At 36.8% G+C, this 27,833-nt stretch overlaps 2 protein-coding genes across 5 annotated transcripts; one reads left to right on the top strand and one right to left on the bottom strand.

Moving 5' to 3' along the window:
• The first annotated feature begins 25 nt into the window (after positions 1–25).
• On the top strand, positions 26–1,589 carry ETFRF1 (electron transfer flavoprotein regulatory factor 1). 2 transcript variants are annotated; one of them, XM_009279023.2, is made up of 4 exons: positions 26–63; positions 273–382; positions 709–805; positions 908–1,589. In XM_009279023.2, exons 3-4 carry the CDS (start codon positions 761–763, stop codon positions 1,121–1,123), a joined length of 261 nt encoding a protein of 86 aa, XP_009277298.1. In that variant the 5' UTR covers positions 26–63; positions 273–382; positions 709–760; the 3' UTR covers positions 1,124–1,589. The 2 variants fall into 2 exon arrangements, with proteins under 2 accessions (XP_009277298.1, XP_009277297.1); XM_009279022.2 differs by having other exon boundaries at positions 27–63; positions 273–390.
• Positions 1,590–6,329: 4,740 nt separating this feature from the next.
• On the bottom strand, positions 6,330–27,519 carry KRAS (KRAS proto-oncogene, GTPase). Of its 3 annotated transcripts, XM_009279025.1 has the most exons (5): positions 27,420–27,438; positions 27,194–27,316; positions 20,729–20,907; positions 18,163–18,322; positions 6,330–6,654 (listed from the first exon to the last, which is right to left on the bottom strand). In XM_009279025.1, the coding sequence occupies exons 2-5, from the start codon at positions 27,302–27,304 to the stop codon at positions 6,538–6,540; spliced, it is 567 nt and encodes a 188-aa protein (XP_009277300.1). In that variant the 5' UTR covers positions 27,305–27,316; positions 27,420–27,438; the 3' UTR covers positions 6,330–6,537. The 3 variants fall into 3 exon arrangements, with proteins under 3 accessions (XP_009277300.1, XP_009277299.1, XP_009277301.1); XM_009279024.2 differs by having other exon boundaries at positions 27,194–27,519; XM_009279026.1 differs by lacking the exon at positions 6,330–6,654 and adding an exon at positions 11,381–11,500 and having other exon boundaries at positions 27,194–27,437.
• Positions 27,520–27,833: the final 314 nt, after the last annotated feature.

Genomic DNA, 27,833 nt, shown 5'->3' on the forward strand with positions numbered 1-27,833 from the left:
CGCCGGGCCTCCGGGAGGCCAGCCGGTTCCCCCTGCGGCAGGAGCGCCGTCCGCAGAAGCCAGGTCTGATTCCGGTTGCTTTTGTTTACAAAAACAGAAATAGGTTTCCTTTGTTACTACCGCATTTTTTTATGGTTTTACGTTACGTTTTGCCGGTATGCGCTAGCCTCAATTCGTAATGCACCTCAGCGGTTTAAAAAAAGCAAAATTCATGAACGCGGAAGTTGCAGGAATTCCTACAGTTGTCTCTTTTTTTAATTTTTTTAATATAGCTATATATTTACCACCGTATGTCTATATACGCACGTGTATATAGATACAAATGCTTCCGTAGCAGACCAGGGACAAAGAAGCTGCCGGGCTAGGAGCCAGGTAGAAAACCGTAAGCACGTGAGAAAGCAGCCGATGAACAGCACGAAGATAAACAAGTGTTAGGGCAGCTGAAAGGCTCTGGAGGTTTCTTGTTTTATGTTTGAGACGAGGACAGATGGAAGGGGAGAAGAGAAAGAGAAGCTAAATGGAAACAAAAATTAAAAGAAGCCAAAAGCAGAAGAGAGAGAGAGAGAGAGTAGAGCCAGAAAATAACAGAGCGGACAGGGCTCAGTAAGAGAAAGGAGTCTGGTTAGAAGCTGTGCGGTTCCTGTGGAGGATGAGGCTGGGATTTACTGACTCCCACAGAAGGCTAATGTCAAACTGATTGTTCTTCAGGTTAAAAAAAAAAAAAATCAGACGAGACTAAAGAGTTCACTGAAATGTGAGAATGGCCAGTTCTTTAAGAGGGGAAGTGTTGAATCTATACAAAAATGTAAGTGTCTTAAATGCCACGAGCACTTTTCTTAACTAGACAAAACCCTTACACTGCGCACCTGATCTATTAAAAAAAAAAATCTTTTTTTTTTTTTCCAAGCTGCTGTACCTTGGAAGGGAGTATCCCAAAGGAGCAGACTACTTTAGAAGCCGTTTGAAAGCAGCTTTTCTAAAAAATAAAGATGTGAACGATCCTGAAAAAATAAAGCAACTAATTGCACGAGGAGAATTTGTTATAAAAGAGTTGGAGGCTTTGTACTTTCTCAGAAAATACAGAGCTCTGAAACAGCGCTACTACAGTGATGACAATCAGTAACTGGTGCTAATGACTTGTCATGTAATGATACAAATCCATAAAAATAAACAATAAAAGAGCTGTAACCTCAGAAGAAATGAAACATAAATCCTTCCAACCCATCGAAAGTACAAATTGGGACTTTGCTTCCCCTTAAGTAGTCGCTTGAACGATTTGGGTTTTGTATTGTATGGATAGTAGGTTTTTCTCAACTACTTTTGACCTCCTTGAACTAAAACTTCATGTATGAAACCAATTTTGCAGGAAGTAGTGGTAATATGATTCTGTTCTGTTTCACTCCAATGTGCATGTTCAGTAGATAGCTGCTCTTACCTTTACCCCATCCACAGCTGTGTGTTTGAATTCCGATTCGAGGCACTACACTTCTCTTGTTAATCTGGTTTTGAAAGTCTACCATGTTTAATGATTCATTTCCACTGTAAATGAGCAACTTCTCAAAAATAAAGTAAATTCTTAAAGACTTTAACTACATCTGCTTAACGTGGAAGCGTCACACTGGCGGAGGCACCCTCTTACTGTGTTAGAAGACTATGGGGTCAGGAGAGGGGTGAATTTGAACAATAGCGGTTGAAGTACTTAAACCCTGAAGACAATTCCTGCTACTACCCATTTCTGATTTTGTGTAACTGCTGTAGCAGGAATACAGAAATCGATCCTCTCCCCTGGAAGAGAAGTTTGACTATGGATGTTTGCTCTATGGCTAACCCTGTAGGCCTTGGCTCGACTAGCACAAACTTGTGCCAGAACTGATCCTCTGCACATACCAGGGTTGGCTGGTGTTTCTGCCCCTCCTCCCTCCCTTCCCCCCCCCGAACTAAATGACACTGGAGATGGGACATAAATAATCTTTGAAATATAGATAAGTAATCACTGCAGTAGAGCTGTTGGCAACAGCAAGTCTTCACAGGCGTTAATTCCAGAACAGAATTAAAAAAAAAATAAAAATTATGGCAAATAGACAGTACACTACCTTGTGATGAAATGTATGTGCTTCAGTTTCTAGCACCACATTGATGTGAAAAACAGTCCTTCCACATCAACTTAACTCCTCTACAATATGTTGCAGTTAAACCTATTCTGAATGAATACCTCTATATACAAAATTTAACGTACCCTTCTCAGTAACTGGTAAAAGATTATCCAGACATGGTAACAAAGGGCCAAAGTGTAAGTTTAGAGAACAGTAGCAGGTTCACGCTTTTTTCCCCCCCATAGGACGCAGTCAGTACTGAACAATGTCGTGTTTTCTGTAAGTTTATGGAAGGCATTTGATAGAAGAAAACAAACGTGCACCTGGGAACAAACACAGAGTAGCTATTCGGAGCATTTTACACTTTCAGACTGCTGTTAGACTAATGCAGACAAGGTCTCTGGGGCATGACTGAAGACGGTACAGGCCAAGCAGCATGCCCCAGTGACTGAGAAGCGCAACCTCACCTGGCGAGGCTCTGCTCATCGCAGAGCGCAGAACGCAAAAGCGGCAGGGACCAGAGGAGATGGATCAGTGCGATAAAGCGTTCTGTCAAAGTGTGGCGGCACCCCCTCTTGGAGGAAGGGAACACCAGTGGGCAAAGACAACAGCTTTGTGACAGGCAATGAGAAGTACAAGAAATAAACTGGGAACAACTGCCGAACACATGCAATTCATGGGATGCTCCGTTACAGAGATGAGGCGCTGAAATTCTTGGAGAGAAAAAGCAAACTGGGACAGAAACTCACAATAACTATTTTTTATTACATTACAATAAATAGGAGCAGTACAGTTTGACAAAAAAATGACAAATTCCAGATCACCTCACAGCACATACTCCTAAAAACATTAAAAATTTTAAAACAAACAGTGGTCTCTTTTTTTTTTTTTCTTTTTTTAACTTAATGTCTGGTATGACCAACATTCCTAGGTCACGCAACCAAATGATGGAAAAACTGGATCACACTGCATATTTTTTAACTATGTCTGGTATGACCAACATTCCTAGGTCACGCAACCAAATGATGGAAAAACTGGATCACACTGCATATGTTCCACATCAAATAAAGCACAATGTACAAAATGTGCATGTTTCAGTTTACACTATACAAAAATAGTTAAAATACATTCCAGTTAAAAATATTACATTAAGAAGTCATTCTAGTAAGAAGTTGGCACTCAAGAGGAAAAAGCAGAAGTATTTTCAACGTGAAAACACAAGACAGTGGAATAAAGAAATGTTAGGAAAGATTTACCATCTATGTAGCTTTATGTAAACTTGAGACAAAATGATTTCTTTACAGTTTGATGGTCTTCAAAGGTAATAATTGTATTGCTTCATAGTATAGACAAGAGCAGAAGATTGTGTGTCAGTATTTACCCATTACAGAGATCCCGTTACTGTAACAAGATCTATACAGTGAAAATTCAAGTTAGCAAAGATTTTAGGGCAATGGGACTGGTCAAAAGAATTAAATTTCAGTTTTGAGAAAACCAATGATAAAGTTGTTTACCAGAGTTACATAAAGCTACTGTAAGAAGGTGTTACTCCCTGACACATGGCAATTTAATGTATTAACGCGGTAAGTGATTCACATGTTCATTTAGTAGTTGCTATCAGAACAGACAGCATCCAGGTATGTTCTTTGAAAGCATTTCAAATAGGGAAAGACAATTATTATAAAAATCAACTTGTGCAAGCTGCAATCCAACATGCTTCACCAAATCTCAACAAATATTAAGACAAAACTGCACAACAGTGGCAAGGATTTGTATTTTTTTTAAACAAAAAGTAATTTTTTTTAAACAAAAAGTAAATGAGGGCTCATCTAAATAGATTTTGTACTGATTTAATTAGATTGGTAGCTACAGATCACATTTACTGAAAAAAACCCACTATTTTATATATAGCTTTATATTGGAGCTATATAAAGCCACATTGATGATTAAGACATTTCAGCTAAAATTTCTCGTAACAGTTTTTAGTTCAATTAACATAAGAATTTTAGACCTGCCCTAATTTTACATGCAGTGTGACTCAGTTACCAAAAATCTTCCAGTAATCTTGAGATTACTTCCATTTGCTCAAGGTATACTATCCACTTTTTTTACGTTCTTCATATATAATCAAGAGTGTCTAAAATGTGCAAATAACCAACTTGTCTCCAAAAACTCCAAAAGGTTTTAACCTTGGAAGCTATAAAATGTTTTGCAACATTAAGCATCTGTTCTTACTCCTTATTGGTCCTTATGATATAATGTTAGATTCTCCTATTACTGTTCTTCAGAATATTTCATAATCTAAGGTCTATTTCACATCGAAGCTGAAACGAGGGGAGGGGGTCTGGGTTTTGGTGGAGGGTGGGGAGAGAGAGGGGCAGGCAGGCAGGGAAAGGCATTAGGAGGGGGTCGGTTTTGGTGGAGGGTGGGGAGAGAGAGGGGCAGGCAGGCAGGGAAAGGCATTATTTCTGTCAGCCACACTAAGGTTAAAAAAAAAAAAAAAAAAAACCAAACTCACAGCAATCCAGATAGTATACATCCCCTGCCAGCTTTGCAACTCTCCACCTACAAGAATCACTGTGGTTTTGGGTTTGGTTTTTTTTTGAAGAAGCAGCAAAAGAATACTCTTCTCATGCAGTTGCACCTTTGACATCATATAAATGGTCCAAGTTACACAGGTACATGAAAATTGTACTGTGTAAAGTTTCCACATCATTGTTTAGGTATATCTTAGGTTAGGGCAATGCTGCTATTCCCTGTTCCAAACTTTCCCGTGTCCTGAGCTATCCTACTTCAATGTCTTGTGTTTTATTTTTTTCAGGTACACCAGAGTCACATTTTCAAATTTTACTCTGCAGCTGAGTTAGGTACTATGAAGAAGCGTACCTTCAGGAACCCGGGCCCTAATGAAACAATCAGACAATGCAATGTTTACAGTAAGACAACAGGAACTGGCAACACCGGAATTACTGGCTCTTACTTTAGTGCAGAATAACTAGACTACTGCAGGACCAAAAATGAAAGCTTCTGCAAAAATTCTGCATTAATTCCAATCAGGAAAAAAAAGGGGGGGGAGGGGTCACAAGAGAACTTAATCACAGAGAAAGACAACATTAAAATCTTGGTCTAGCTTCATGACAGTCTAGACACTGGAATGCCACTCACCAACCATTTAATCTGTGCAACAAAACTAGTACTTCACGAACATCACAAACAACATTGACTCTGGAAACCATGTTCTATGCTGACGGTTTGTGCAAATTCCACACCATTTTTTATGGCATAGTGGATTTCCAAATTATTTGCATGAAGCAGCTAAACTCAACTCATTCATTCACTCATTTGATATTACTAGAATTTAAAATTCCTCCCCTATTTTGCACAAAATGGGCATCTGGAAATATTTCATGCCACTCTTGGGGAAATGGGTTTACTTCGCTATATAATTTAGGATTCATTCTGATTTAATTCTTATGGCAAATTCTGGATCCATGTATGAATTAACCTAAGAATTTGAATCAACTTATCTGTTAAGGCTTTCTAGTATTTCCTAGAGACACTAAGGGTGAAATCCTGTACCTACTGAACAAAGCTAAAGATTTGCCACTGAGGGTCAGGAGAGCTAGGATTTCACCTTGGTCTTCAGACACAAAAAGTTAGTGGAAGTCTTAAAGCAATGCATTAACAATAGCAAATCAACCTAATCAGAACTTTTACTTTTTCCATTGCCAGATGTGCATTGTTGTCTTTTTTTAATTTTTCTTTTTTTTCATAGAAAAAATAGAGTATTTAAGGAGTGACCGTGACAAATTGCGGTGAAAAATTTTTTTTGTGAAAGTTTTATCTTTACATTCATTAAAGTTGATCTGAAATGCTCCAAGACTAGATGCCTAGAAGCAAAATCTACAGGAAGACTATAAAGGCTTCTGGTCTCTCTATATTGCAGTCAGTCTACAATAAAAGAAAGGCTGAAATGAAAGTCTCTTTTGCTAACTAGTCCTTTTTCCCAACCAGATTTAAAAACCAAAAAATTAAAGGGGATGTTAGAATGTGTAGAGCATCATTTCATTGTTTGGTTTGCACACAGAACAGAAGTTCACAATCAGTAAGAAAAATAGGAAGTTAGCAACTGTGCATGCACCAAAGAGTCCTAAGACAGTTCTCAGGTTGTGTGTGTGTGGTTTTTTGTTTGGTTTTTTTTTTGCTGTTATTGATGGGTTTGTTTTTTTTTTTTCACAGGCACTGCTAGTTCAAGAACCAACAGTCAAAGAATACTGGCACTTTAAGAGGAATGAAGTTTCCACTGTCATTTAAAACAAGCATTCAGGTAAAGCTAACAGGATCATGAAGCAGAAAGTAAAGTAATGCTAAAACAAATGCTAATAATTTAGTGTAATGTACAAAAATTACTTAAGTACTTCTTAAGAATAAGGATAAATTGTATTTACATAATTATACACTTTGTCTTTGTCTTCTTTTTCTTCTTTTTACCATCTTTGCTCATCTTCTCTTTGTGTTTTCTGATTTCTCGAACTAATGTATAGAAGGCATCATCAACACCCTGAAAAGATACATACATGCACACATTAAGATCACATTAACAGATTTACACGCCTGCTTAGGTGCAGCCTGTTTTCGTCTGACCTGATCGGGTGAAGTGTGTTCAATCAGCAGTCTGTTTTGCTGCCTGCCAGGAGAGGTTACACTGTCTTCTCCTTGCTGAGGCTTTTACGATGTCCCTTTGAGTAGACTGTGGGTTGGAGGAATTGCTGGGGCAACAGTCCTCTCAAGCATTCCTGTTTCTTGGGAAGGGGCATGCTGGGAAAAACACATTCAGCTGGAAGGGGAACTACAGTTGTCTCCTGTCATGTAAGAGGAATGTGTCTGACTGCATTACTGTGCATGGGCAGAAGGGCCTGCAGGAGAGCAGCTTTGGGGAGTGGGCTGCCATCATTTAAACAATTAACCCTGGCTACAGGCTGTTCCTCTCCTGATTTCTGAGGAGCACTGAGACAACCACCTGAATGAACTGTTTTGACACCAGCAACAGCTAGCACCTGCCTGCCCTCTTTCTCAGCTGTTCCCCAAACGGGGCTTACAGCAGCCTGCAGGTGACATACTGCTCAGGGGTTGACCACAGATACCCCACAGGTCCAATTCCATTACTAATGTGGTAAGGAAGGTAATTTGGTGTGCTGCCCTCTTCTCCATCTCGAAGAAGGCACATGTTGTCCCACCTCAAACTAGCAAAGTATAGGTACCACACGTTTAGATTGTAAGTATCTATATTATTAGTACAGAATAAAGTTCTGAAGCTTCTGAAGCATTAGCTAGCTTTGTTTATGCCTTAATAATCTATATGCAGCTTTAAAAAGTAAATACAAATATTTGTAGCAAGAATTCAATACCAAAGAGATAGTTATGATTATTCTACATATTCAGGTCATTTCAGGCACACTGATAGAGTAATCACACCACAGTTTAATGAGTCTTTACATATGCAAATCAATCAAATCAATCCCATGTTCCAATGATAATTTATTATTTGATAAATCATGTTATTCGAATTATATAGTTAGACACATGGAACACGTTATCTATGGTGCTGTATCATGTACAGTCACTTAAAGTCTCCACGCTCCAATAGTTAAGCTACAGACACAAAAGCTAATGTTTCTTCACATTGAATAGTTTTTCATTTTTTGGGGCGTATAGCTGACAAAAATTAACTCTGGTCAAAAGAGACCAGCGAATCTAAAAGCCTGATATGAACCATTATCAAGTACAATGTTATACGGTATACTTTGTAATAACCTATTTATGTGAAACAGTTTATTCTATTGCCTAGCTTTCAGGTTGCTCCAAATTCCAATCAAGTACCCATGTTCTCAGCCAGCCTTTACATTTAATAGTTTGAGTACTGACAGTTATAAAATCATTAAGATAAGAAAATGATCTTGATTCTTCACTGCTTTACTCCTTTTATTATCTTATTAGACAGATCAGAAATATTTGTATAATGTTAATGTATCACAGCAGCCAACTGCCCCACTACAGAACTGGGTCTAGAAATTTAGCCCTACAACTGACAGGCAGCTTCCTACCTCTTGTCAGCTACTGAGTTTGCCTTCAAGCTGCCAACAAAAATTAACAGTCTCTGCTTACTCCTGTATGCCTACCTTCAGTAAAAGAACTGAAAGTGAACTCTGAAAAAAGCACAACAACAAGCAGCCAAAAATCACCTAATTCATTACTGTTTCAGTCAAACACCAAATGGTGATGAAACTTGATATGGAAAGTCCAAACAACAGTGAGGTGTTAAATAGCTTCACTTACAAAGCAATACTCCTGGTATAACCTAAATTTATTTAAAACCTTCACATTCAAGTTCATAAAAAATTTAGAAATAACCGAAGTTCAATCAAAGTCCTTAGCAGCCTATGTCCCAATACCAATAGCACACTTTTGCAAGGTCTTGTAATACACAAAATACACTTGCAAGTAACTTATTCTGCATTTTAAAATATTACTGATCAATATAAAATCGATGTAGCATGCCTAATGGAAGAGTAGCCTTGGTTCTAGAAAAGGTCATGTCCCCCATGAATCTTTTGAGAATTAAAAATGTTTGGTATTATTTTACAGCAAGCTAGTGTATTTTCCTTATGACTTCAGCATTAACGCACAAAGTGAACATTTAGCAATGTTCATGTAGGGAAATGATCTAGAAGTAGTGACGCTTCAAAGTGTATCTACTGCAGTTCTCATCTCAGACAGCTAGGAGGAAAGCATTAAGAATCAATCACAACAGACCAAAGAATAGTTTCATTCTTCGAACACAAGAATGGTATAAGAAAAACCTCTGCACAATATTCTTCTACAAGACTGTTCACATTTCCTTTCAGTATTTCACACTCATCATTAATGTGTTAGAAAAATAATCATTATGAGGACAGTCGCTGGCTTTCAGCAGTGTCTTCAGATGAGACACACTAAACAGAAATAGCAATTTACGTCTTCAAACGAGCAGCCCTCCCTCATTAAACTGGTTTTAAAATAAATACAGAGAAAATAACTTGTACAAAGTAATAGCCAGAGACTATTATGGGCCTTTAAACACGACTTCACAATTAAGGCTGAAATCTTTATTCTACCTAGTAAAGTGATGATCTTTTAAATACAGCGCATGTTGCAAAATACTAGGGCATTGACTTAGCTTTCATCCTTGCATTTACACCTTTGTAAATGAAGCCTTTAAAATTATTAATTATGTATTGAGTAGTTTGGTCCTGCCACAATTCCTCTTAAATTCAGGTAATGAATATAATATGACATAGAAAACTACATCTAGAACGTCTGTGAATTAGAACTGGAGGACTCAAGGTGTAACTGAGGTCTTTCATTTTTCAGTCTGTGGATTAAATTTTAAATGTAAGTAATGGATACTTTGATACTCCGTTTACAGAAGGTCCCTAAAGGCATCAATACTGTAAGATCAAAGGTGATCAACCTTTCTAGTTCCTTCTTTCAGTAAGAAAGGACTGCATGCAGCTGACCTTCCTCCCTCTAACAATGGAGTTGTGTGCAAGCTTTTTGGAAAGCGAAAGGTGTACTGAATGAGTGCTTTAAATCCAGGCTCAGGATTAAAACCTCAAAATTCACCGTGCATGCTCAGAACTATGCCACACTGCCTCAATAAAGGTGCATTGACGGAGCTTGCTCCTGGCACTTGTTTGTCCAAAGGGCAACTACCAAAGGCAAAGGGAACAGAAAAATCAGAACTGTTCCCACAGAGACAGCCTGCTCCTGGCTACAACTCTTCTTTGGAGCACCTCATGGTCCCATGACCATATAGAAGCCTGGATATGTGGTTGCATGGTTACAAGCACACATGCATGAGACTTGGCAACTAACCTGGCTATCAGTAAGAAACCCTAAATTCCTTATGAATTGGGAATTCCTTAATACCCCAGCCCCAAAAACAGACCCTCAAACAAGTTTTCAATTGTAGAACAAAGTCTTTTTTATATTTTTAAATATATAATACATATATACATACATACATGTATCAGTCACGAGGAAGAGAAATTATTTGTACACTTCTGTAGTACTATGGAAAAATCATTACATTACAGTTTTAACCAAGAATCTAGAAATCTTTTAATTCAAATCTGGAACTTTTGTAATTCAAACTTTTTACTATCAACCCCGCTCAATCTGAATTACATTATCTAGCTGTCTAATTTATGCCCTAGAGAAACTTTTTCTATGCTTTGTATGTAAAAACTTTAATGCTTTCAAGAAAGACATCTTTTGAGGATTTTACACTGAGTTTTAGAAATTTCTTCTTGCTAGTTGGAAATTACAAATGGAGCAAAAGCTCTTATGTACTTTCTGCCTTACTGTGTAACAGCCAAAGGAATTAACTTCTTGGAAAGCATCAGCAGTTAATGGTAATCTGGGTAGTCCAAGTTTTCAGTTACTTTGTATAAGATTAATATAACTAAGAAGGCATCTCATAAGCAGCAAGAAGATAAACTGAATATTCCGAGAGGTAGGAAAACACTCTGAACTATCAAATTTGATTATCCACAGACAAAAAAGGAAGATAAATACTGTCTATCATTGCAAACTGTTACAATGAATATTTTTGAAGTCTCGTATCCCAACTGGAAGACTCGCATCATTAGGTGCTGCTCTCCTTAGCTACCTACTATGCATCACACTGAAATACCTGGAGAACTCAAGATAAACTGAGGTCTTTCACCTTTCAGTCTGTGGATTAAATTTAAATGAAAGTAGTGGATACTCTGTTTACAGAGGGTCCCTAAAGGCATCAATACTGTAAGATCTGAGAATATTAACACTATAAATACTAAGATCTTCTCCCCTCAGTTCATCAACCTGAAGATCCAATCAATATTCCCTTCAACAGTATCTGCAATATATTTGTAATAGAACTTTTTCCTCAACTTCTTCACACACAAAACCAGGTCTCTGTTTCACAGATGGAGAACTTGATATGCAGTAAAGACTTCTTGTTAATCTATTTATCAGAACCCCATGAAACAAAGCAAATCCATAGTACTTGGGTGTTTGCTGATAATATTATTCAGGACTACTATACTGAAATCTGATTGGTTTTATATCTTGAATTATGTCATCAATTAACCATAAAATGTCTGATTTGCAAGACACTGTCAATCATTTTCATTTGGCAAGTGATTTGTAAAACTTACCCTGTTACATTACAAAACTTACCCTGTTACATTACAAAACTTACCCTGTTACATTACAAGGCATTTTTTAATTTTCACGCACCCTGGAGTCTTTTCTTCTTTGCTGATTTTTTTCACTCTGTACTGTCGAATCTCTCGCACCAATGTATAAAAAGCATCCTCCACTCTCTGCATTGTAAAACACAACTCCTTAAAAACTGCTTCATTAACAATTGTGACATATTGGGACACCCATGGCAGGGGAAAAAAACACAGCAAAACCATTGAAATTATGAGCTTTACTTGAGAGACGTATATGGATCTCCATTTATATATTTAAAATGCTGGGCTTGCACATTTGCTGCTTGATAAATACTTTTTAATGCAAGCAAAAGAGACACAATCAATTATTGTGAATATCTACGCTTCAAGCCCCTTTTTTTCTGTGCAAGGTAACACTTGGACAGAAAAGAATAAGAATTATTTTCTTCCATTGCATACTGCTTGTGTTACTGAATCTTTTCACACATTTCTATGGGCATGGATGTATTTAGCAGGCACAAAACCTTATTAGATTGGTAACCAGGGGGTACTTATAAACACACACAATTAACCACTTATTTTCACTTCTTAACCAAAGTGAGAACCTGTTACTGTTTTGGCAGGCAACAAAAAGTAAGCTTTCTTTGCAAAAATCCATGGAACAAACTAACAAAGTATAGAAAAAGTCTAAACAGGTAATTTCCTAAGAGGTTACAAAGAAATAAAATCTTCTAAGAACACTAAATTTTAGGCAATATTGTTTTTAAAGCTACTTACTTTACAGAGCAAGCGCTATGCCATTAGATTTAGGAAAAGGGATATTTGAGTCATGGCAAAGCGCTTTTAAGAAACACCTTAAGTATATTATATTTCAGAGTAACTTTCAAAAGTATTTACTTATTGTAATTATATTCTGTTATATAATACATTTTATATATATATAAAAGTTATTCTTCCATGCAGAAAAAAGCAACAAGTTCATTATTATCATGTTTAAGAGCTTGGTTCACACCAATGTACAAGGCACACCTAATCTGTTCTCTCTCGGCCAGACTCAGGCAACAGCTAGGGTTCCATAATAACAACTAAGCGCAAGCAGCCTGTGAAGTTCTACTGCTCAGATTTTTCTCTTGTTAAGAGAGCTCTTCAAGTACTCCAGGGATGACACAGAGCTACGTGTTTTACTTCTCTGGTCACACACCCTACCTTTCTGCAGCTTTGTGTTTAGGCCACTTGGAGATGAGGATAACCATAAGCATTTAAAAAAAAAAAGTATGAGGACTGAAGATATCTTTAAGCAAATACAAGATAAAGAAGTACAGCACCAGCTTTAAGTTATAATATCTGTTCTTTTAAACTGATTATATTGTGCATAAACTTAAAAATTTAGATAAATCTGTGAGGATTTATATAACAAGATGCAAAATGTTTAGCTGCAGGTTTTAAAGGGAGAGCAAATCTCTCCTCTGCCTTACTGTCAATCTCGTTACTTGACTCCTCAAGTCAGATCAACTTGTTAATTTAATACAAACTCATTTAATTGAAAATAAAAACAGAACAGACTGATGATTGTGGAAAACAGTAGAACAATTTAAGCTCCAAGACACTATTACTACCCAAACACACAATCTGAGCTTTTATTTGGCAGATTTTCCATAACTTATCTCTCCAACCCATCTTCGTATTATGCACCTAATAACAAAAATAGCTAACATTTACTGCCATAGTTACTGGGTCATTTGGCATGAACTGTGCCATAGGTTATCGCATTTAAGACTAATTCTTAACACACCGCTGCTTATCTGAGGGTTCTTCTCAACTACAGCCACTTGAATTTAAAGATCATATGAATTAGATTTCTTGGATTGTATTTCTCTGGTATATAAAATGTGCCCTGTTAGGATGTAGTGAAGTATTGATGAGGTGACAAGTCTTCTTACATTCCAGGTCTGAGAGTTTGCAAAATGTAAAGGAAGCCATTAAAAACCAGCAAAAACCAAGTAAAGCTCATACTTTCATGTTTTCCTGGAAGGAATGGAAGTTTATTCCTGAAGACAAAACAGTAAACATTGATCAGCTGCTACGTGCCAAAGCACAGGCTGTACAAGAATCAACATTTTTGCAAATCTACTGTTTTGCAGTAGAAATACATAATTTGATTATGGAGCTTTCACGTGAATAATTAGATAACAATTCCTCAGTCAATGTTCATTGCCAACTTTCCCATCACCAATAGGAGCTGTAATTTGCTTTAGCAATGCAGAGAGAGGGAGAGACACAGACAGAGTGAGAAAGAAATTGCTACTACTGCCATCACCAAGAACAGTCTTACGAATCCTGTTGAAAGAAATTATTCTGGAAGAAAATCTGTACAGAGACACATTTGCTAATTTCATTAGCACAAGGTGACATTTTAAAGAGCCAGGTGCCAGGCTTATAAGCTTAAGAAGTCATTCTAATACCCATTTCTTTTAAGATTCTTCAGTATTTTTTCCTTAAATTAGCATGGACCATATATCTAAAATATGATTAACCAGTTTTTAGCTGTCAGAACTGGAAGCAAAAATATCCTTTAGCAGATATTAAAAACTTCAAAATCTAAACTGCTATTTACTTTAACAGCCCAAAGAACCCATGACCTCGAGGCAATGTTTTCAAGATTCTTTTGACTCCTAGGAGACAGCCAAACATTCAACTTAAAATATGACTATGTGCAAAGAAAGACTATTTCAAATACAGACCAAAGTACAAACGGGAATTTTCCACATGTTCTGCTTCTGTAAATAGCGCTTAAAGGAAACTAATGAAAATTAGCCTTGACATCTCAAAAGTGTTCTGTGTCCACCTTTATACACTTTATCAGAGTTGGTCTCCTAAAACCACTATTAGACAAATAAAATCAAAGTTGTTCATGAGGACACGAGCAAAAAGAATGCTACTCACTTGCATAAAAGCACTCCCAACATAAAACTTTATAGTGGTAAGGTCAGCTTAGCCAACACAGGAGAATACACAAACCTGCAAAGATCTACTAGCTCGCGTAACATTTAGCTTATAGGTTAAGGATACAGACATAATACTTCAAAAGACTATTTGGAAAGAGTTACCACAACTCAGCCCCACACAGAACCTCCATTACTTTGGGGACGGAGGGGGTGTAGAGCTGATCATGTCATCTTATGATGGTTAAATACCAGACATACATCAGTAAATTCATATTACTATATGAATAGTATTGTATTATATACAATAACTTTAATGCTTTTTTTAACAGCATCCTTGTGATTTAGGTTAACGTCTTCATGAAACATTTCAAAAGTGTGTTTAAGTATATATTCTTAACGAGACCTAATGCTTTGGTGAATCCTTTACTATTCTTACAATAATGCCCATATATTTGCTTCTCCTTTGAATCCAATGCTAGGAGGACAGTTGAAATGTTCCAAGGAAAACAAAATGCTACAGTCAAATCACATTTGGGGTACAGCCCTACCGCTTTTCCTTGTGTAACTCACAGGCAAATGGAAGTAAATCCAGTAAAGAATACAGGATGCAGCCTTGGTGGGGATAAATCAAGTTTGCCTCTCACCGATACTATTGGGAGCTATACGCTCATATGGACAGGGAAGAATTTGAATTTAGAGCTTATGTCAAACAAAGAAAAGCAAAACCAGCACCAAAATAAACCTAAGAAATTCACACCCTTCTGCATAAGCATTGTGAAAGGATGAGTACAAGTGACGCAACATGCCTTACAAAACCACCAGTATTGACGCATTTACATTTAGAAATAGGATTATTTTCATAAATTACAGTATATTCATTTCAGTCAGTGGTCTAATTAAAAAAATTAATAATCTATAGCCTTATACCCAAGTTGTAGGGTCCACTAAGCTAATGTTTCACTGATGAACTCAATGATTTGTATGAAAGTTCACACAGGGATTTGGCTTAAAACACCACCTTTGTGCAGTAAGTTAAAGTTTACATCTTTATTGCCAGTCAGAACCAAATAAAAACAAATACACTAACTTTTAGAACAACTTACTTCTGCACTTCATTTCAGTGTTTTTCATCTTTCCTATTTTTGACCTTGTCTATGAATTTTTGAAAATCTTAAAAACTGAATTATTTGGAACTAAGATATCATTGGGCATGAGCATACAACGCCATCATTTAAAAAGAGTGTCTTGGCAATCAAAACAGACTACATGGCCAACTCCTTTCCATTTCCATCTCCCCTGTTTCCTTCCCCAGAAACTTTTCTGATTCTGAGCTCCAGCAGAAGTGGGGCACAGGGAAGGAAGCAAGAAAATAGTGAGGGCTCCTTCAACAGGGCATTAGTGCTGACGTTTCAGTGTGGTGGTAGGTGCGTAGAGGAAAGGAAAAGAAGGTTCCTACTTTTAAGTATTCAAGTCAGACTTTCTACAGACACCAGAAGTTGCTAGATCACCAGCTACATTTGTTCATACTTGGAAGTTCTACATGTAACCAGAGAGGACCAGATTTTTATTTATTTATTTTTAGCCAAGGACTGAATTCTGCCCAACAAAAATATAGTCCATGGACCACATGCAGCTCACAAAATGGCCTGAATCCCCTAATTTAAAAAGTTACTTTGGAAGATGGTGTGTATATATATGCATAAATTTTTATATATGCCAGTGTGACTGAAAAATCATAATATGTAAATGCCTATGTATACACACACATATATATACACAAACACATACACAAATATTTAGATGATCTTGCTGTAATTTAAGATCAGGTTCTTCCTCCAATTCCCTTTCGCCTTCTCCAAAATATTTTCTTAACACAGCACTTTATGAAGCAGTTTCATAACACAACATGTTACGAACAGCACTGCAAAAGAATCAGCAACCATACCTAGTGGTTCAAACTTTTAGAAGCCAACATTCTCAAAAGAGTCTATTGGATATGTTTATTTTAAAATCCACTAGACACCTTTAGGGACTCCTTATCTGTAGAGGGTGTAAAGCTCAGCTTTGAAAAACAAAAGCCAACAGTCCCTTCTATAACATTTCAGTTAGCACCTCCAGAAATATAAAGTCACAGATAAAAGAAGTCAAATTATAGAATAACAGTTCCTATATGACTGATCTATCTTCCTCTGGAAGAAGTACAAACCTCCAGCAGACCTCTTAAAATTCTGAAAGATAAAAAAGCAGATACTACTCTGTGTAAACAAAGATTATAAAACTGAACGGGAGTCATGATTTTTGAGCATGCAATTTTGTATTGGCTAGGCATGGTGGGGCTGCTTGCAGGAGTAAACTGCAGGTGGGGTGGGGAGAAGAAATCTTTGAAATAACGCCATTGTATCAACATACCTTCATTAAAACTGGCTACGCAAAAGGAGTATTTCCCAAACAAAGCCTGATGCTCTATACAACAGGCTGAACAAAGTAAAATCTAGATGTTAGTACAGAACTTCTACTATTTCAAACCTCAAACATAATTTCAGAGCTCTTCCTTTTTTATCCTAACATCTCAATGACAGCCACTAACACCGGACCTTCCAAACAAGAACACTGTAATTATTCAGTCCACTTCTATGCCACATTCTTCAGAACACACTTGTGGCCTAATTTATTCTCAGCCATTAAAGTTAGGTAGGATTAAAAAAAAGCAGAACTACACAACAGAGACTTTCTCTATTGCCAAAAGTTAGCATTCCTTTGATTCCTCTGTAAAGTTTTACTAATTAGTCCAGGTTTCAACTTGTCAGAAACCTGGGTGGGTGTAGCAAGTTTGCACTAATAAAATTTTCATTTCTTATATCCAAAAATAACTTACATACTGTCTATGAGGAAATTCTGCCAAGTGATGCAGCTGAATCTATTTAGCAGTTACATTGAGCAGTTACTCAAATTGCAGTATTCTGCTCTTATTTGCCTCCTTCTGCTACACCTAATTCCTGATTCATAACTCGCACATAACACTTCTGATTATGCAGAGAGTATGAGTTATTCGGCCACTCAGGCCTGATCTAATTTGTACTGATAGTAAGTCTTTACTCTTAAGAGGAAAAACCACAAATCAGCATTTTTCAAAAAGAATGCTTTCCTCCAGAAATACAGAACTAGTTTCATCTCTACCTGTATAGCTTATCTTCTCCTGAATACACGGATGTACCACTATGTGCACCTTTATCCCAGCAAACCCTGCGAGAAGCACTGAAAGGACCCTAATGGCTGCCTCTTTCACCTATACCAGTGGGGTACAATAAACCAACAGTGAACTCTAAAGTCTTAGAAGAGTATCAGTTTACACAAGCAGTTAATCCAGTAATTTCAAGAGAGACTTACGGTCAATTGCTTAGCTATAAAAAGGTATATCAAGCATGTTCCACTAATGCCGAATCAATGCCTTAAAGAAAAACTCCTTTCGTTATTAATGAAAAAACTTAAAACACAATAAACTAATTAGCTGTTTGTCTGCTTAATCCTCTTGCTGAGGAAAAAAGCGTCTCACCTCTAAGTAGAAGTGCTTTTTATTCTATTAAAACCTATCACAATATTAAGAATGCTGCAACCGTCTGACAGTGGAGAGTAATAGCAGCCCAGGTCTCATTCTTTGAGTTTGCGCAACTGAAGCGAATCACTCCATTAATAAACAATTACCAGCTGTCAGTGAGCTGACAGAAAGAGCCACCACATGAATTTCTACTCTGGAGAAATGTATCTATTGATATGACCAAGCAATTGTCAATGCTTCGAATAATTAACATTATGATAATTCAGATGAGAGTTCTACATTTGTATCTGCTAAGTTTTGAGCTTTACCTGTCTTGTCTTTGCTGATGTTTCAATGAAAGGAATTCCGTAACTTCTTGCTAAATCCTGAGCTTGTTTTGTATCTACTGTTCTGGAAGGCAAATCACATTTATTTCCTACTAGCACCATTGGGACATCTTCAGAGTCTTTAACTCTCTTTATTTGTTCCCTAAAAAGAAAAAAAAATTTGTAAGCTATTAATAGCTTATATGTTAGATTTTAAAACAATGAAACAAAATTAAATTAACAGATTCCAACATCATTCTTTTTCATTTACTGCACATACACTATTAGAAGCCACCAAAAAATAAATTGACCAATCCTGTCACCATCAAGTTTATCATCTTGTTAAAAAAAAAAAAAAAAAAAGATGTTGACATTTTGCAAACTACTATAGATGTTGATGTCATTACTTTTTTTTTTTTTTAGTTAGTTTATAACAGCTAATGCCAGAACAAGCCTAAGCAGCTCTGGTATAAGTCTTACTACTTATCTCCCATACTCAGCACTCAAAATACTCAATTCATTTGCCAAGATAAAACACTGTCAAAAGCCCTATGCCTGTTGTCTCAATTTTGGGTTGGGGGGCGGGGGGAAGGGGTGTTTTTTAATTAAAGACAGCATTACAAACTCTGCATTTAGACATGGGTTTTTAAACTTTGAAGACCACTGCTCTGGTTCTCTACAAAGAGAAATTTTTTTAACACTAGTTAGAAAGCATCTTGAAATACTAGTTAGATGTACTTGTTAAGAATCTCAAATAACGATCATTAATTTCATTACTTGTGCCTTCCCAAATAATCTAGCAGCATGCTCCTTCATTAATGTAGTCACTGTTTTCAGTTATTTATTTATAAGCCTTCAGCTTCAGTCAGCAAGGTCATCCACAGGTGTGTGAATGCACAGTAGAAACTCCAGCATTCAACTTGCAACACCCTTTGCAATAAACTGGGAAGGCTGCCTTATGCAACTCTCTTTAAAAAACAAAAATTCCACATAAAAGCCTCTATGCTCCTCCTTCTCCTTACATCAACATCTATCTTACCCTTATCCCTCCTTCCTCTACAACCAGAGGAAACCCATTTGTAATAATCTGATTAGATAATGATCTCTTCATTATCTACATTTTTAGTTTAGTTTACGTTTTTTCTGAGAGCAATACATATGTTTTTTAATTTGTCATCCCTGCTGTGCTCTTAACTGTTTGTTGTTTGGTTTTTTTAAAGTCACCAGTACCAATATATTCAATTAGAACATTATACATATAATGAAATTTATACAAAGGCTGGCTAGCTCAATTTAAACATAAAAAATAAACAGTCCTGAAAGAAAGTGCCCACATTCTCAATGTTGATCTCTCCCTGGGTTAGTATGCAGCAATTTTGCCCCTCATTTGCAACAGTACTCCCCTGATCCCACAGCTGCTCCAGGGAGATAAGCCAGCAGTAAGCTATTTCTGTAGGTAGACATCCACCTGTTTAGCTACTCACATCAGCACACTACACAATCAAGTGAGCTGGTTTGCTGGCATACAGGAGAAAACGAAACTACGTGATCAGGGCAGTTGCACCTCCTGACTTCAATTACCTTGAACTGTCATGGTATCCCACCTTAAATGAAGAACTGTAACTTCTACTCATAACAAAAATGTGCAGCTTCAGCTTATGAGTAGATGTTGGGTTTGTGGGTAATACTGATAGCAAAACACCCCTCCACCACACAGCAACATAAATCTGACAACATTATAAATACCCAACTATGAATAGCTTAACATTATGTGTTTGGGACTAATCTTAAACTGATGCTGCTAAGCTGTGATCTTTAGTGGAATTTGCATTGCCTTCTAACAGAATACCCAAGGAGAATTCAGTATAATTTATAACTTGGTAGCTCACTATTAGCAGCAGTCTCTGGTGATTACCATACCAGATATTCCTGTATTAGTGTAGCTGATAAAGAAAGCATGAGCTGAAACTGATATGATATCTGTAGCTGATAAAGAAAGCATGAGCTGAAATTTTTAACTAATTATTAAAACAAGGAATATGAAGAGACTAGTAACAGGTTGGTTTTTAGCAGTCATCCTGGAGCTTTGATTTTGTGTGTCTGCCCTTCTTAGGCAACAGGGCTCACTCATGTTACTCTTCTAGTAATATTCCACAGGTATTTCCCCTCCACGCCCAGAACAAAAGCTAACAATGGACATTATTGTCTCTACAATTTCAATTGCAAGTTTCGAGTTTTTCCATCTTAGCACACAATTTTATCTATGGAATGGGCAGAGTTTACCTTTAGATAACTCTCCACTATGAATAGGCAGAAATACTAAGTCACATTAGTTTATACCAGAAAAGCTTTCAGATATTTTGTCTGCCTAACTTGCGAACGAGGCAGCAGATTTTCAGATTACCCAAAATTCCAGACCTACAAATGCACAAATAAGTTGCAATATTGCTAATTTGCAAACTTCCCCTTAGATGCTATTTCATAAGAGATCATTCTATTATCTAGTGGAAGAGCAAGCAACCTATTCACCTAATACAAGAGTTAGTCGATTATCTTTCAATATACACACCTATAATGGTGAATATCTTCAAAAGACTTTGTATTGTTTATAGCAAATACACACAGGAAGCCTTCCCCTGTTCTCATATATTGATCCCTCATTGCACTGTATTCTTCTTGACCTGCTGTATCAAGAATATCCAAGAGACAGGTTTCTCCATCAATTACTACTTGCTTCCTGTAGGAATCCTAAGAAAAGAAAAACACAAACCTTGGTTAAACACAAACAAGTAAGATTTCAAACACCTATAACTCAGGAGACACTAAAGTTCTTTACTAGTAATCAAGCATGACTGAAAACACTTAAGAGTTAAAATCCAACTCTGCATATGGGCAAATGACAGTAGGAAAACGGTGTCCCATATTTACACGTATACAGTAATCCAGAAGTGGAAAGAACACTGAAAAGACATGTTATTATCTGTATTCTGAGTCTTCAGTGAGTAACAGTATATGTGCGCGCACACACACCCAGAAAAAGGACAGTGTTCATATTTTGCACAAAAGGACACAAAGTACAAATTGGATCCAGATCAAAAGCATCTCCCCTTTGTCTCTGTTAATAGGAGAACTGAAGAAACTTGTAATCCTGGTTTTAAAAGGTTTGACTTTGTTTAAGCTTACTCAATTTACCAATTTTTTTTTTTTTTTTAAAGTAAAATTTGACCTTCATTCTATGGATGTTTATGAAAGTGTTGTGCCACAACTATGTACTAAATAATAACATAGAAAGAGTTCACAAGTAAGATAACTCCAAAAATCTATGCCACTGAAAAGGAAATGAAGTATAAAAAGCCTTCAGTGTTTGGGACAGGAAATCTGTTTTGTATGCCTGAGCAGGTGCATATAATGGTATTTGTTATTAAGTTATCAAAGTTGAGTTGATATATTTGAAGCTCAAGCTTTTTAGCCAAGACAGACCAACACCAGAGTCATATAAAAGCCCTGATGAGTTGGTTCAGAGAGATGTTGGAACAAATGATTTCAGTGCTATCAATTCAAAGTTTTCAGGTCACTGATTCAACGGGCTAAAATCTGTATAAGTCCCAAGCAGCTAGATACTAATGTCTATTTACAGCACTTTCCGGTGATAGGCTTCTATGAGTACATAGTTTTAGTGACAAGAACATAAGCATTACTTTTCCCTGTAACTCCATTTTCTATAAGCGTCTATATATTCAAAATAAAACCGTGTCAATAAGCTTTAAAAATAGGTCATTGAGCAGTGCCATGAATTATTCTCCGTAAACAGTACTTGCAACAAATAAAAGGTATAAACACAAAATCTCAGTATTACCTTTCAGATCCTTTAGCTAGAGATTAACACAATATTGCTAGTGTTCTTTTTAACACTATACAGAAGTGAACCTAAGCTACTGGGAAGGGAATTAAAGAATTAAAAGTTGCAATTCTAGCCAACTTCAGAATGAATTCAGAATGACCCTCCTTCCTTTGTCCCCATTGTAAGGCACAGTACACCTACTCCTGTGCACTTTCTATCTATTTGTATTTTTACAAAAGGCTTTCTTTCCCGTTGCTCATGCTAAAAAACAAGCAGGAGGTAATTGAATAGAATCAGTATCTTAAACTAAACAAACCCTGTAATCCCACATTTATCTTGAGCCTGGATGACACTTAACAGTATCAGGTAAAACAATATTGACTGTTTACCTTAAAGATAAATGTTTACTTCCAGCATGATTTTGGAAATATTTATTTCACAGAAGTGCAAATCCAGTGTTCAAGTAAGAAGTAAGTAACTCACTTTAGAAACTTATAAGCCACATTTAAATACTGATACAGCTGAGACAAATACACAAGCTCCAACATGTTTTAAAATAAGGTTAATATTCTATCTCATTGCTTAAAGGAAAAAAAAAACCCAAACAATCCCACACCAAAAAAAAGACCCCCCCAAAGGATGCATCTTTATTCCAAGTCACTTAAATTCAATAGCAGATCCCCCATATCCTACGATACCTTTATCAGAGTTCACAGTGAAGTACTAGTAGAACTTCTACCATTATACTAGGCATATTTATAAAGCCTTCATTTTCTCTTCCTGCAATTTGACTGCTAGCTTAAAAATATGAAAAACAGTTCTTGAAAAGCCTGTATTATTCCTTTACATCTTAGCACTTCAAAGGAAAAGAAATTCCTCTCAACTGAGCTCTAAACAAAAGCTTTAAGTAATTTTCAAAGAAAATAATTTTTAAGAGAAAAGAAAATCACTTTTAAGAACTGCTGGCTTTAGCATGCCTACCATGTTAGCAGTAGTAGCAAAGATGCACCAGCATAAAGCACAGCACAGGTGCAAGAAGAAACGCTTTGAGATATTTGTTTTGCCCACTTCTGGAGAGAAAATTCTGTCACTAACTAGAAAGGGGATTTGAGGAGGAAGGAGAAGAAAGACATGAGAGAGAAAATTCAAGCTTATGATTTCCTTGCAAGCTACTGAAATAATAAACATTTTGCTTTTTTGCCCCCTTTTTTTTTTTGCCCCTGCAAAACATCAAACCTGAAATCACATTTGTCACTGTAGGAAACAAAACTGAAGCATCACATTAAAAGCTCAGGCTACTGGGACCCCCACCCCCGTCATGGTGAATACCAATATAAACATACCCAATATAAAATTTGTTTATTTAAGTGTTGCCATACAGTAAAAATTACCAAGTCCTGCAAAACAGAATGTAGGATGTACCAAAAAGAAAAGTTATGCCACTACAGTACTTGTGGCGCTTCTGCTTCAAAATGCAATTGCAGAACCCAAATCGCCAGACTCCCCTTCAACAATGAAAAAAAACAACCTTCTGATCTATAAATTTCATAATTTATAAAAATCCAGTAGCTTTACTGCATATTGGAAGTAATCTGCAGTAATGAACGCATTGAAGAAACAATGAAGAAACATCCAGTATAAGGTTATTAAGTAGAAACAAAATGCAAACTAGAAGTTAATTTCAAAGTAGTACTCAACTCCAAATGCGAATTTGCAATTTTTCCCCAGTATACAGATTCAGCATATCTATGTCAAAAAGTTTTCATTTCATTAATCACTTAACCTGCTTTTATTGGCCTTTCACAAGCCATAAAAATCAGCACAAATTATGCTAAAGGAGTAATAATTCCATCTGTTCACAAGCACTGATAAGAAAATGTGATAGGAAATCTCAGCTGTATGCTACACATGGAATTTATCTAAAAAAACACCACTGCTTAATATATCTCATCTAAGCTAGTAACTATTATTTTGTAAAAATCCATTATACCAGTGATTTAATATTAAAATATCACAGCTACTAAGACTAAGCTATTACTAAATATTGGTGGAAGTTTCACAAGGTGCATAGGTCATTTAAGAACACAGATTGAAATATCAGTATTCCTAAGTCAGCCGAGGGATTTTGCTAATCCAATTGAAAAACCTCTGACAGGCAACTATGAAAGCTGTTCTTTCTCTAGGACATTTAAAAGATGACATATATTTAGCACTAAAACATGCTGAAGCTGTGAAAAAAAAAAAATTTTTTTTAATTATATTATCACACAAGATACTGCAAAAATAAAGATTTAACAAACCTCGACCAGTAGAGGGCACTAGTCCAACTGTTCTGTGCATTAGGCCAGATTTGCAAGGTTTAGTGTACATACAGTTTAAAAAAAAAACAAAAACCACTTAAAGTTGCTTGGCTACAAATCTGTGCTTGGACATCTACTTCAAATAAGATATTGAATTATGAAACATATATAAAGGATGTATATTTGAATAACAGTAGCCACCCAAACATGCACTCATTTTAATTCCTCCCCCTGCCCCCCCCCATCATCTGCTATGCTCAGGTATAAGTAAATAAAATACTCAAGCAGGTCATGAAACTTGACATTTTCCAAACAAGTTATTTGTTGAATCATTAAGTCTATTCCACTGAAAACAGCAACAACATTAACATTGTAAATGCATCTGTAATTAAGTAACTAGTATATTTTTTCCTCTCTCCAACTGCACAATGTCTTCACAACGTGAGAATTTTAGAAGTGTTGAGTTTCATTTTGTTAATCACAGGAAAGGTTTAAAATTATTCAATAACTGTAGTTATGGAATCCGCTATAGATAACAAACACTGAACTCTTTTCCCTGGCTACCCCAAAATATTTAGCTTGATTATTTATCTGTGAGGGAAAATGAGTATTCTTGCAACAGCTGTACGGCAATGACAGAAACAGTAGTAAGTGAGAAACAATAGTAGTGACACTACTGAACCGTCTTAACTGTTATTATTTACCAGTCAAAGCAACTTTAGCCTTATTTCCTCATACTGCATAAAAAACACTCTACAGCTATTGTTCTTTGATCAGCCCACCACAACCGCATCTATACAGGAAGCACAATCAAGCAACCCTTCTCAGCTGAATGGGATTCTGCCCAGGCAAGGACTGAAGCATTTAAACCCAATTACAAGCCCATTCTCTGCAACCTGTTTGCCACTCCAAATCACACACATATAATAATCTCTTATTATAACTGAATTATTTCTTCCCTACAAGCTTACCTACATGATTATAGCACTGTGAGCGCACACAAGGTGATTTACCACATGAGTAGGAAGATACAGTCTCCATCCTCAAGGTCTCGGAATTTACAAGACAAAAACGGTAACTAGTACTCAGACAAGAACTTGTAGGAGTTGCAGAAGATTAATACTGTTGCATGCGACAAGTCGTGGATGCTGGTAAAACCCATTAGGTTAAAGGTTTCTTTCTTTCAGAAGAACATACTGATTCTGGACCACACCACAGTGTTACAGTCATCCTGCACACTACTAAATAAAAGCCACAGTTCTGGGATTTTAGGTTCTTTCTATAAGGAACTGTATTTTCATTTTATTATTTTACATTAAAATGTATTTGGTATTCCTCAAAATACTCAGCTTGTTGATTAACAAAATCCCTCAAGTAGGAATACTGGCATTTAAGTTTTTGTGTTCCTAAATTGTTTACGCAGTTCTGGCTTTATATGACAACTTGTAACACAGAACCTCCACAGTACTTTTTGTAATGCGTAAACACACCTCTAGCCTAAGAGAAACCCAGATGATTATGAACAAGTATTACAAACACCAACATCCTCCAAAGTTCCTTTTGCAGGAAGAAGTAGGATCCCATTTTGTTTGTTCCTCTCAATGAGTTTTGCGTGTTTTCTGTTTTTTAAGCGTGTTTTGGGTTGTTGTTTTAAGATTTCACATCTCAGTAACTGAAAGAGCTGCTCTCATAGCGCAAGTCACACGCTCTTCCTCCCTCCATAGGTCTATTCACAAAATCTTCTACAAGCATACATGAGGTTACTTGGCCACGCAACAGAGAGACAAGACGACACACAGGCACATTAAGGTAAACTCAAACTCAAGCCAACGCATCTCTATTTAGGGCACATTAGCTCAGGCCTATACTTCGCTAAAGTAAGACAGCTTCCCACCATCTCAAAGGAAGAAGCCTACTGGCTCCTTTTGCTTATGTCTACCTGAAAATGACTACATAGTCATTTTCGAATTCACCATTTTAAGCCGAGATTTAAACCCTTGTGATTCCTTCATGTGAGCTTGGAAGTGCCTCACTGTATAAACATATAAATGAAGTCGTAAGCTACAGAGCTTCAGTGCTGGGAACATAAAAATCTTGGGTAAATTATAGTGTCATTTCTCCTTTTATATGGTCTGAGGATATTAAATCCAACGATCCACAGGAGACTTCAGACAACACTAGTATTTTTCTTATATTTAAAAGGCAGAGCTTGCCTGCTCATTAAAAACCTTTAAAATATCGCAACTTTTAAAGCTTAAATATAATTTCAGATTTTGAGGAACTGTGCCATGTATTTCAAAGAATCCGCTACAGCGGCTATCTTGCAACATTTTTTCCTAGACACAGAAACGCACACTGGTGTGTTTAAAAAAAAATAAAATCAGGCTCCAAATTTTTGCTTCATTCACCGTAACATTCCAGGACACATTTCTCACTGTGTAAAACAGATCCTAATGATGGGAGCTGAGAAGGCTTGACGCAGACATTTCAGAACTACAAATTTTCCTTCTTGATATCAAAAAGGAAAGTCACATTTAAGAGGTTGTATGCAAAGCCATGAAGAGTTTTGCCAAACATTTTCAAGTGAATTTGGCAAATACTTTGTCACCAAGATCCTAAAAACATGCATCCAAACTGTCCAACAAAACATGGCAATTAACACCATACTTTAATTGACCGAAATTGTTAATTTTTTACTGCAGCTGTTCTTCCACAGCCAGATCAAGCAGCGCAGTGATTTCTTCTCCAATGCTGGTGCGATGGTGACCATTACCTTTGAGCTCTTTTTATTATAAAGCCTTGTTCTATGTTTTTGTGGTAACTGTCCAAAAGTAAGCAACTACCCTTATTACTGATAATCTCTCTTCACAAAAAGTATGATAAAATTGTTTACCTCTATTGTAGGGTCATACTCATCCACAAAGTGATTCTGAATTAGCTGTATTGTCAAGGCGCTCTTGCCTACACCACCAGCTCCAACGACAACAAGTTTATATTCTGTCATTTTTTAGCAGACCTGATGACAAAGAAACCAACATTAAGCAGAAAGAGTCAGGCTCCGACTAAATGAGGATGCTGTTGGTGCGTTTTCTTTCAGTATCACGTTCCTTTACTATTACCGGAAAGCAACTCCCTCCCTGAAAGACAAGACAAAAAGCTGTGAGGGAATGCTCTTTCTCAAACAAAATTATACATAGGAAACGTAGCATGGGCACTAAGCTGAAAGGCACCGATTACAAAGAGATAAAAAAGCAAAGCTTACACTAAATTCTGAAAAAGGTCAAGGAGTATTTCTTGCGGGGCAAAGATTTTGTTCTCCACTGCTTTCTCCCAAAGCCCCGGTGACTCTGGAAGACCTCCCGGATTTTTACGAAAGCCGGGCCAAACCGAGCGCCCCTCAGGTTGAACCACAAACCCGGCAGCCCGCCTCCTGCAAACGGCTGGGACGGGACAGGCTCGGCCGCGAGCACAGCTTCACCTCCCCACTTGTTTTTTTTCCCCCGGGCGAGCCCAGCGCGACCGCCCCCCGAGCT

The sequence above is a fragment of the Aptenodytes forsteri genome, unplaced genomic scaffold, assembly GCF_000699145.1.
Source record: "Aptenodytes forsteri isolate BGI_AS27 unplaced genomic scaffold, ASM69914v1 Scaffold241, whole genome shotgun sequence".
Taxonomy (NCBI): Eukaryota; Metazoa; Chordata; class Aves; order Sphenisciformes; family Spheniscidae; genus Aptenodytes; species Aptenodytes forsteri.

Coding starts and splice junctions, on each gene's coding strand:
- ETFRF1 (XM_009279023.2), top strand. CDS start 761: ATGGCCAGTTCTTTAAGAGGGGAAGTGTTGAATCTATACAAAAAT. Junction 806..907: donor TGTTGAATCTATACAAAAAT/GTAAGTGTCTTA, acceptor TTTTTTTCCAAG/CTGCTGTACCTTGGAAGGGA.
- KRAS (XM_009279026.1), bottom strand. CDS start 27,304: ATGACAGAATATAAACTTGTTGTCGTTGGAGCTGGTGGTGTAGGCAAG. Junction 20,908..27,193: donor AGTATGACCCTACAATAGAG/GTAAACAATTTT, acceptor TTCTTTTCTTAG/GATTCCTACAGGAAGCAAGT. Junction 18,323..20,728: donor GAAGATATTCACCATTATAG/GTGTGTATATTG, acceptor TTTTCTTTTTAG/GGAACAAATAAAGAGAGTTA.